This window comes from Phaseolus vulgaris, chromosome 4 (assembly GCF_000499845.2).
Source record: "Phaseolus vulgaris cultivar G19833 chromosome 4, P. vulgaris v2.0, whole genome shotgun sequence".
NCBI lineage: Eukaryota > Viridiplantae > Streptophyta > Magnoliopsida > Fabales > Fabaceae > Phaseolus > Phaseolus vulgaris.
Window position 1 is genome coordinate 38042762 of NC_023756.2, and position 10983 is coordinate 38053744.

Sequence of the window (10983 nt, forward strand, 5' to 3'; positions counted from 1 at the left end):
TTCACTGATTTTGTGGTCGAGCTCTCGTCGGAAGCAGCACGAGTTAAGGGGGACGATTTTCGTTGGGTACTTTCGGTGGACGGATCGTCTAACTAGCAGGGTAGCGGCGCTGGAGTCATTCTAGAAGGGCCCAACGGCGTGCTGATAGAACAATCCCTGAGGTTTGCCTTCAAAGCTAGCAACAATCAAGCAGAATATGAGGCGTTGATCGCAGGCATCTTGTTGGCTAAGGAGATGGGGGCTAGGGTGTTGATGGCCAAGAGTGACTCATTGTTGGTCACGGGACAAGTAACAGACGAGTTTCAGGCCAAGGATCCATAAATGGCGGTTTACTTGGAGTATGTGCAGGAGTTGAAGGGTTCCTTTGCCTCGTTTGAGGTGGTGCATGTACCCAGAGAGCAAAATGCCCGAGCTGACTTGCTAGCCAAGCTCGCCAGTTCAGGCAAGGAGGGTAGGCAGAGGACAGTTATTCAAGAAACTTTGAAGACGCCCAGGGCGTTTGTGTTGGACCACCAGGTTCTTCAGATAAGCAAGTCGACGGAGAAAGCGGCGAGGAGTCACAGGTCCTTGACCCAGGAGACCTTGAGATCGCCGAGAATAAGAGCATGTCGAGGAGAGAGGGTGAACGTGGCGCAGGTCTGCGCTACGCATAAGCCAGACACATGGATAACGCAATACCAGCGCTGCCTGGCAGATGGCGTTCTCCCGCTGGATCCGACGGAGGCTAGGAAGATAAAGAAGAACTCCAGCAAGTTCACCATGATCGACGGCGAGTTGCACAGGTTTGGGTTTACACACCCACTCCTAGAATGTGTGCACGGAGAAAAATGTACAAGAATTATGGCCGAGCTCCATGAAGGTATATGTGGGAGTCACGTCGGGGGTCGAGCTCTGGCTGCAAGAACTCTCCGTGCAGGTTATTACTGGCCAACGATGAGGGAGGACTGCAAAAAATATGCACAATGTTGCAAGCAATGTCAGCAGCACGCCGATTGGCACAAGGCACCTCCAGAAGAGCTGAAGTCAATTTACAGCCCTTGGCCGTTTCATACTTGGGGAATTGACATTCTGGGACCCTTCCCATTGGCGGTCAGGCAGATGAAGTACTTGGTGGTGGCGATTGAATACTTCACCAAGTGGATCGAAGCGGAGCCAGTAGCCCAGATCACCGCGCATCAGATCGAAGGCTTTGTATGGAAGAATCTCGTGTGCCGGTTTGGCGTGCCTAAACGCCTGGTGTCGGACAATGGAACTCAGTTTGCGAGTCACCTGTTGAAGAAGCTGTGCGTAGAGGTGGGAATACAGCAGGTGTTTGCATCCGTCGAGCACCCACAGAAAAATGGCCGAGTAGAGTCTGCCAATCAGGTGTTGCTGAGAGGTTTAAAGAGAAGACTGGAGAAAGCTAAAGGATCGTGGACTGAAGAGGTACCCCGCATAGTTTGGGCGTACCATATACCACTGAACAGTCAGGAACCCACGAGACCCCGTTTAGCTTGGTTTATGGATGTGACGCGATGATTCCAGTTGAAATCCAGGAAAGCTCGCCGAGATTCCAGAACTTTGTGGCGGAAGACTCGAACAAAGAAAGAAGGTTGAATCTGGATTTACTGGATGAGGTCAGGGAAGAGGCAAGAGTAAAAGCCGAGGCAGTAAAAAGGAGGATTGAGCGAAGGTATAACTCTAAGGTAATGCCAAGGCAGTTTAGAGGGGGCGACCTGGTGATGAGGAAGGCCCATCAGTACGAGATGGAGAACAAGTTATCGCCTAAGTGGACGGGACCGTTCAGAATAACCGAGGTGCTCGGGAACGGCGCCTGCCGCTTAGAGACGTTAGAAGGAGGGGCGATTCCTCGCACTTGGAACGCCACGCATCTCAAATTATATTACAGTTAAAGCTTTGTAAGTAAAAACGAACATGAAGAGATTTACATGCTTTCTGTTAAAACAGTTTGAAGGGGGCACTCTTTTTTCCCTAAGGAGGGTTTTTAATGAGGCCACCCAATAAAGAAGAGTTTTCAAAGTTTAAAGTTTCTAAGATTGCATGCTTGTGGTTTTGAAAGTTTTCAGAAGAAAGACCTTATCACTCGAACGTGATCTAAGGCAACGATAAAGTTATGCTGCATGCTTTCTAGTTAAAAGTTTTAAAGTCTCCATCGTTTTTCGGCGATTGGCGACATCAGTTAAAAGTTTTAAAGTCCCCATCGTCTTTCAGCGATTGGCGACATCAGTTAAAAGTTTTAAAGTCCCCATCGCTTTTCGGCGATCGGCGGCAGTAGTTAAAGTTTTAAAGTCCTCATCGTCTTTCGGCGATCGGAGGTACCAGTGATGACTAAAGACCTCAACGCTCTCGTGCGTCTTGAGGCAAGAAGAGAAAAAGTCCTCCTCGCTTTTAAGCGAGTGCAGGCGAGAAGAGAAAAAGTCCTCCTCGCTTTTAAGCGAGTGCAGGCGAGAAAGAGAAAGGTCCTCCTCGCCTTTGAGCGAGTGCAAGCAAGAAAAAGTCCTCTTCGCCTTTAAGCGAGTGCAGGCGAGAAAGAGAAAAGTCCTCCTCGCCTTTGAGCGAGTGCAGGCAAGAAGAGAAAAAGTCCTCCTCGCCTTTGAGCGAGTGCAGGCGAGAACAGAGGAAGTCCTCCTCGCCTTTGAGCGAGTGCAGGCAAGATGAACTGAAAGGTCAGGGGTGTTCGTGACCTTAAACGGTGGGAAGGGAAGGAAAACGCCTTTTCCCCCATTAAGTGAAACATCAATATTGACTCAGTAAGACCAGAGAAAGCTTCCACGCTTGTAGGCAGTGTGAAGATAGATAAAATCCTTCTCGTCTTGAACGAGTTCAGGGAGGTAGAGAAGGATCCGAAAGGCACCTCTACCCCCCAGATGAGGGAACGATGGTCATGTTATGAAGGTAAGAAAGGTCACATCGCCAGAACCCGACGGCGATCAGAAGAGTTCCAGGTGATGACAGGAATAAGGGCTCACTTTGTTGGGCAGATCAGTTTATTCAAGATCGAAGCAGTGTGTGAAAGGTGAGGCTCGAATGTTGCTGAGTTAATTCGTTTGAGTAAGTCTCACCAGTTATGTTGGTAAACCACACAACAAATAAAGGTAAAAGCGTGCAAAGTAAATAGAAAGACGATATACGAGAAGTGAAAATCATATAAGTAGCGACTGTTCGAGTTTGCACACCGATGTAAACAGTTACATAAGCAATAAGATTACAGATAAAGTTTTTACAAAGAAAAGGTGATGGAGGATGGCAGCTAGTCTTCAGAGGGTACAATCTTCCCATCCACCACCTCGTTGCTGATCGACACCATGGAAAGGTCGAAGTCAGGGTATTGACATGCTACTTGCTCCAGAGCGGCGTCAAACCCGGCGGTGAGAACTTGGGCAGCGCTCTGCTCGAGCTCGTGTGTTTGCTTCTTCAGCTCTTCCGTTTCCTCACGAGCTCGAGTGAGTTCTTCAGCAGTTTTCTTGCCTTCGTCCCGAGCATGGGCCAGCTCTGCAGCGATTTTTTTTGCCTCCTCGCGAGCTTCGACGAGAGCATTGTCCCTTTCCTTCTCGACCTTCCCAAGGAGAATCTCCCGATCTGTCGATCTCTTCTCGAGGTTCTCCACCCTGGACGCTTCCGCCTTTTTTGCAGCCTCCAAATCTGCCACCTTGAGCCTATATGGGACCAGCTTGCTCTCCAAGTCGATCTTCTCTTGGAGTTGGAGGTGCAGTTTTTGGCGCAGATCGGAGGCTTCCTTGCGCGTGCTTCTTAGCTCCGCGTCCATTGCATCCTCCAGCCTCGAGTGCTCCAGCTCAGTCATCAGCAGGTTGCACGTGAGCTTTTCAGCCTCAGCCCTTATCATCAGGTTTGACTCCTTGAGCACGGAGTTTTCCTCTTGAAGTTTCTTGAGTGAGCCCTTCACAGCTCTTGATACGAGCACAGGAAGATCTTCCGCCATAGTCTTCAGTTGGGCTGTGAAGAGTCCCAAGGTCTCCTCGAAGGAAGTTGGGAGGCTTGAGGTTGCTGCTGAAGGTGGTGGAGGAGTTTGGTGCTGACTTTCACCACCACCCTCTTGAGTTTGTAGGGCGAGGGAGGCTTCTAGGCATGGTGGTGAGGTCGGGGATTCTGTTATCAATATTGGCGAGACCTAAGCGCCCTCATCTCCTCCTAATGCGGCCCCAGCGATAGATGTGGTTGAAGGAGGACCCTCTCCGACAGATACGAACGATGTTGAGGCGCTCGGAGGGTTCTCTACATAGTTAGGGTCGTTGCTTTCAACCACTGGGGGTGCGGCGGCCAGGGGCGTTGCTTGGACTGGTTGCAGTGGAGCTGGAGGTGAGGGCGGTGTTGGTGTTGGGAGTGTAGGTGGTGTAGAGGTGGCCACCCTTTTCCTCTTAGCGACGAGGCCATCCTCGGTTTCCTCATCATCGTCTTCTTCCTCTTACACCACCTGAGGAGTTTTCCTTTTGGGTCTCCTCAAGATTAGCTTTTTCCTTTCTGGGGCGGGCAGTACCCTAGAAGGAGTTGGACCTCGGGGAGGAGTCTTGCCTTGAGCGGCGGCGATCTCCACCACCGGGTTGGGCACAGCTTGGGAGCCTACCGCGAGCTTGTGGGATCGGGCGATCGCCCTCAATTCCGCCAGTTTCCCTTTTTCCAACATGTTATCTGCACAAGGTAAAAAACAGATTAGCAACCAAGGCAGAAGCAAAACATGCAAGTGCATTCATACAGAGATGACACAAGTAGTACATGGATGAAAGATCAAGGTCAACACAGAATAATGGGATGCCAAAATAGAGTGGTGAAGATGCTAAGTTAGTGTTAACTCGAAGTGAGAGACTTGGTACTGGAGTAGGGGCTAACCTATGTGTATTTCGAGTTGGCTCTCGAAGAACTCGTAGGGAATAATTGAGGCAGTGGGGAAGGTGATGTTGACGGCAGCCACGCTCTTCCAGAAGAGACAAAGATCTTTGTCTAACTCCCCCATGTTGTCAGGACTTCTTGGTCTCCTGAAGCTATCCTTGGAGTCCTTGTTCCCCTTGTTTACCCAATACAAGGGGAAGCCGTCAAGTAGTGAGGGCTCTTGCTCATTCTGGCACACCTTCACGAACTTCCCTTTCCAGTCTTTATAAGATTGCTGGAAGATTGAGAAGATTGATCTCCCAGCAATCCCGTTCAAGCTGACCCAGAGGCGATCTCCGGGATTCTTTGCCTCAAACAGGAAGAGGAAGACGTCGACTGAGGCCGGCAGCAACAAGTGCGCACAAAGAATTTGGAACACCCTTACAAACGCCCAGCTGTTGGGATGAAGCTGGGCAGGGGCGATGTTGAGCTCGGTCAGCAACTCTCTTTCAAAACGAGTAAAAGGAAGCCTAAGCTTCACTTTCTTGAACAAGGTAGTGTAGATGAAGCAGAACAACTCGCCGTTGTTCCCTTTATCGTCCGCACAGATCGGTTCACCCGGGAGGCAGGACAGCACGACCACTTTGCTATCATGCTCCTTGTGGAAGGAAAGGTCGGGTTGATCTCCTTTCCTCAATCGATGCATGCCCAACTCTATGTTTATCGAGGAGGTCTCTTTTAGCAGAGGTGGGGTGGCCCAGGGATAGAGCTCCTTATAGTCTTGCGAAGGAAGGGAGGCTCCTCCGGCGAGTGGTGGAGTTACCTGGGTAGGGTTGGCGTGAGAAGAGGTAGGCCTCTCAGCCTGAGTAGAGGGAGCACCAGAGGCTCGTGATGGGTCGCGTGTTGATGGAGGATTTGTCCCAGGGACAACCCTACGAGTTTTGGGTGGAAGGTTTCGCGATGAAGAAGGAGGGTTAGCGGTGGACTTCGTGTGAGCCATCGCAGGAACTGCAAAGGAAAGAGAAAGGGATGAAATGAAGCTAGCAGAGAATGACTCGATTGGGGACGAAGAAGATAGAACGAACGACTGAGAGTTCGCTGGGATGGACGTTATCAGGGACGAAACCTTAGGTTACGAGAAAAAAAGAAAAACAGCCCATACGCTTCAGACAGATAATGGATGATGCAAACCGATTAAAGTGCAACAAATACCAATCGGAGGAGTAAAAGGGTTACCTTTTTATGATCGGAGGAGCGTTGAAGAAAGTTGAAGATTGAGAGAGACGAGGAGTTTCGGGGTTCGCAGAGAGAGCATTTGGGATGCTTGAGGATGAAGAAAGATGATGGAATAGTGAATAGCGCGAAGGGTTTAAGGGTTTTCGAACGTTGTGAGAAGCGCAAACGGCAATTGAAAACGACCGTTAAAGCCACGTGTCGTTTGATTAAAGAAGGGGTTGGTGGAGCGTCAGAAAGGCAAAGGGTACGAACATACGGAAATCCGTACAAGCGCCACGTAGATCGACGATGATTTGACTTCTTAGTCTTTTCGCTGGACAAGTCTCAGCTTAAGACTGAGGGGCTTGTGTACCGATCAGGTGATCGAAAGTGATGACGTGGCAGCAAGCGATAATATAGGCGTGTTGAATGGGACACCTGGCTGACATAAGGGAAGTACATCGGGAAGTCTGTGTAGTCGCCAATTGTTGGCTTGGCGTTCTCTGATCTCTAGTATGTATAACCGACGGTCACCAGGCTTGCGTCATAGTCGCCGTATGTGAGTTTTAGGTGATCAAGTGGTTAGAGACCGCCTAAAGGGGCACATCGCCGAAAGTGAAGGATGAGGTTATCAGATAAACACTCCCTAGCCAGAGGTCGGGGCAAGGGAGCAGTTTCCCAGAACATGCATGATGTGCAAGAGAAGCAGATCGTGATAGCGGCAGGCGAGACCACAGAGAAGGTGTGCATGGTGACACCTCGTACTCGCCGCTTAAGGGGTCGTGCTCCAAGGAAGTTGTGCACCAAGTTACTCCTTGCATGGGTAATTTAGTCAAATAGCTTGAAGAGTAGAAGTGACGCTCAAGTGGAGAGGGATCCAGATGGTGACACGTGTACAGTTGGATGTGAGCCACGTGTCCAAAGGTGTAACCGTCAGGAGAGAGAAACGCTCAGGTATATAAGGAACTCTTAACAGACTTTTGAGGTACGTTTTCTGAGAACACTTCAGTACGCTTTGAGAATACTTGCTAGTACACGGAGGTTCACTGCGCACGGTTCCTTGAGTTGAGATATTCTCTCTTAGTATTTGGTGATTCCGTCACTGACTTGAGCGTCGGAGCGCGATCGGCCGCAGCGGCGCCACTCTGTTTTCTTCAGGTTCTTGCGAGGAATTGAGGCGTGAAGGACAAAGGCTAACGTGGTGCGAAGCTGATCTAGAAGGAGAAACCTTTGACGTGGCAAGACTCTTGCACTCAGGTCAACCGGCAGGATCAACATTATTCTCAACCGACTATTTAGAAAAAACTTCTACAATAGTGTTTGTGTTTGGACCATTCTTCGAATATGATAAAGATGAGCCTAATAATGTAAGGAATCAATTTCTCCCTGTAATATAAGAACTTCATATGAAGTTCTTCACAATCAACAATATGCAACCCATTGTTTTCAACCATGAAAGACTGCAAATAATAAAGACACATGCAAATGAAAGTTATATTGAGATTGTGAGGAAAATCAGTATGCATGCCTTCAATTGTCATATTTTTCCATTTTCTACCATAACTTTGAAATAAGGTGTAGTTAACTTCAAGAATTTAGCAATTCTAGGTTGAAGAAAATTATTAGAACTTTCTTCATCAATCAATACATAATAGGTAAGTGATTGATGTAAACTTTGAACCGAATCGTTCCTACACTTAACCCTCCTTTAAGTACATTAATGCTTTGTTTGGATGAGAGGTTGTGGGCGAGTGGAAAGTTGAGGGTGTGGGGGAGTGGAAGTGTGAAGAAAGTGTGGAGAAAGTTGAGGGTGTTTGGATTGGGGGATGTTAGAGTGGATGTGTGAAGAAAGTTTATTGGAAGGCGTGAATGATATGATAGTTTGAAGAGTATTTTCATATATTTTGAATAGTATAAATTGTAAGATTACAAATTTACCCTTGTATATAAATAAATGGGAAAATGAAATATTAATTCATTTAAAGGACATTTAAGTTAATTAAAATAATTAGTATTATATTATTTAATTTCTATTACATTATGTTATATATAATAATAAAGTATACTTTTTGTGTAAAAAAATAAAAAAATGATTATTAATTTTGTACATAATTTTGATAATTAAAATAATTGTAAGTTTTAATTATAAATTAAAAAATAATTTAAAATTGAAATAAATTAAAAAATAGAATATAGAAATGAAATATGATTTCTTATTTTTAATTTTATTAATTGAAAAAATTGTATTAGTTAAATTTTTGTTTTGTAGGTAATTTTAATATTATTAATGATTATTTAATAAATATTATGTTGTATATATAAAAAACAAAACAAAACAGATTCACACCTACATTTCAATTCATAAGAGACAACAAATATTTAAAACATTACAATTTTTTTACATAACAATACAAAAATAAATAATCAACTTAAGACAATAATTAATTTAGTATCATAACTATTTTATTTTTCCTAAACATTCTCATTTAAAATTACAAACTAATTAACATCAATAACTACTTTACAATAATTTAAAAAAAATTAAATTCCAAAAACAATAAACATCCAACTCAATTTAAAAAAATCACACATATCTCAAGAAAGCATAACAAAATCACAACAGAAATCAACTCTCAACAATATCAAACTGTGCTTGAAAAAAATGTATTAAAAAATTAAAACAAAAATCACAAAATGAAAAATCTAATAAAAACATGAACATAACCGATTATGAGGTCCGTTTAAAACAACACATAATCGATTACCCACACATTTAAGATGCATAATCGATTATGACCACAGTTCAAAAAGCAACATAATCGATTATCCAAAGTTTTAACATGCATAATCGATTATGCCTGCAGTTTAAAAATCAATATAATCGATTATGTTGTAGGATAATCGATTATCAGCACAAAAGCATAGCCCACATAATCGATTAAGTTGCCAAATTTTTTACAGATAATCGATTATGTATTAAGCATAATCGATTATGAACTATTTTAAATAGCATAATCGATTATGTGCATTGTTATTTTTCACCCATAATCGATTATGATTGGAACGAAATGAATTGGAACCCTTACCTCAGCTCACAGATGAACAATGAAACTCAGTGAACCACCTCTGTGCTTACTCACGACCCTCTACAAGCCCCTATTTCAGCGCAATGCAAAGTATGAAAGGAGAGTTTGATTTCTTTGAAGTGCTTAGTTCAATTGGCATAATTATGTTATATAACATGAGGCACCCTACCCACCTCACCCACTCAACTTGGAACATTCATTACGAATTCAAAAATTGGTCAATGAGATTCCCTAAACCTGAAGTCAAGAATCTCATGCTTGCTGGTGCCATTTTTGTCGCAGTGCAATGGTTCAACTTTAATCAATGGGTAGTCACAGTGCTTCAGAGTGAAAAAGTAATGGGTAGTATTGTAATTGACACCGTCCTACGTGGCTTTCTACGTTACTTTCTCTCCTTTCTCTTCAATGCATGAAGGAACCCAAAAACCTACAACTTTCTCTTCACCCGCACCCTCATTCTCTTGCGCCCATTGAAGCAAACGAGGGTGGCACACTCCCATCCGTCTTCGCTACAGTGCCACCCCCCAATCCAAACACTACCTAAGGGATAAATGATGATCTTCATTATTAGCATCCATAGAGAATATTTCAAAAAGGTTGATTTAAGTCCTCATGACAATCTTCTCCTTCCTCACATTGTAACGTCAAATAATGTCTATTAGGATAATTATGATTAAAGGTGAATTTTTCATCAAAAAATTAGCAAAAACGTTTTTCTCTCCTTAATTGCATCTTAGTTGGAGTTATCTTTCTAACATTACTTGGCTTGACCGGAGGTTCAGATGGAGTAGGTAGAAGAAGAGGTAAAAATGTCTTATGAATCAGTTTAACTATATCATAACCAGTATTAGAATTATACAAAACAAGGAATTATCTTTCATTTTGATTATTAGAAGAATAACAAATGGAAGCATTGTTAGGAACATATTTCTCCCTCTATATTTTTTTCCAAAATAATAACTCCCAACAAAGAATACAGTCATAGTCATAACATCTCTACGAATATCCTTATGTAGTTTTCCAACAAAACAGTTTACCAAAACTTCATTAGTCTGACCATTCGATCTATTAGCAAGAGTCATACATTTGAGATAACAATAAAAAACAGAATCCATCTGAGTGAGCTTAAATAATTCTTCCATAGATCACTCGAAAAAAGAAGATATGAATTGAGTCTAAAAAGTTGAAGTAAGATCATGCCAATAATTAATTGCATAAATTCATTATAACATTCGAAACCACAAATCTATTTCTTTTTATAAAATGAGTAGCAGTTATATCCATTATGTTGAAGTCTAGCATATGATGATTGTTGAAGAATTTTCCGCTTTGAAAATCAATTCACGAACTAGTGTGAGACCATTAAAGTGTGCTGCTTGAGTTTGTAAGTCTCTCAAACGTGTGTTCTCAACCCTTAATATCAATAAAAGCAACAATGAAAAAAAAATGAATTCAATAACCAAAAAAGTTCATCAAGAATCTTATTTATTAGAAAATGTGTGAATAATTGAAATTGAACACAATTACAACAAAAATCACATTATAAATAACAACTAAAAAAAATTAATCTTCATGCCTAGGAGAATCAATTTCCAGTGCATGCCTGTAAAAGATTAGAACATAGAGTCTCAAAGAGGGGCATAGAGAAGGAAAAGAAAATTCAAAGAAAAAATCAATACCACAATTTTGTAGTAAATGTGGCTTCAAAACACAAACAAAATTTATTTCCCGAGGCGTGAGAGATCACTGTCCGTAAGGACTTATCCGCGGTGTATTGCGCAAGTCCCCAAAGATACGATAGGAACTTCCCATAAATTTCCGAGGATCAGAACTACCAAGTTACTCTTAAAAGAGTAAG

General features: G+C 43.4%; 1 protein-coding gene across 1 annotated transcript; it reads right to left on the reverse strand.

Moving 5' to 3' along the window:
• Positions 1–3250: 3250 nt before the first annotated feature.
• Positions 3251–3940, reverse strand: LOC137838769 (myosin-7-like). Its single transcript, XM_068647995.1, has one exon. The coding sequence runs from the start codon at positions 3938–3940 to the stop codon at positions 3251–3253; it is 690 nt and encodes a 229-aa protein (XP_068504096.1).
• Positions 3941–10983: the final 7043 nt, after the last annotated feature.

Excerpts from the sequence above, each read along its gene's own strand:
- LOC137838769 (XM_068647995.1), bottom strand. The coding sequence starts at position 3,940 with ATGGCGGAAGATCTTCCTGTGCTCGTATCAAGAGCTGTGAAGGGCTCA.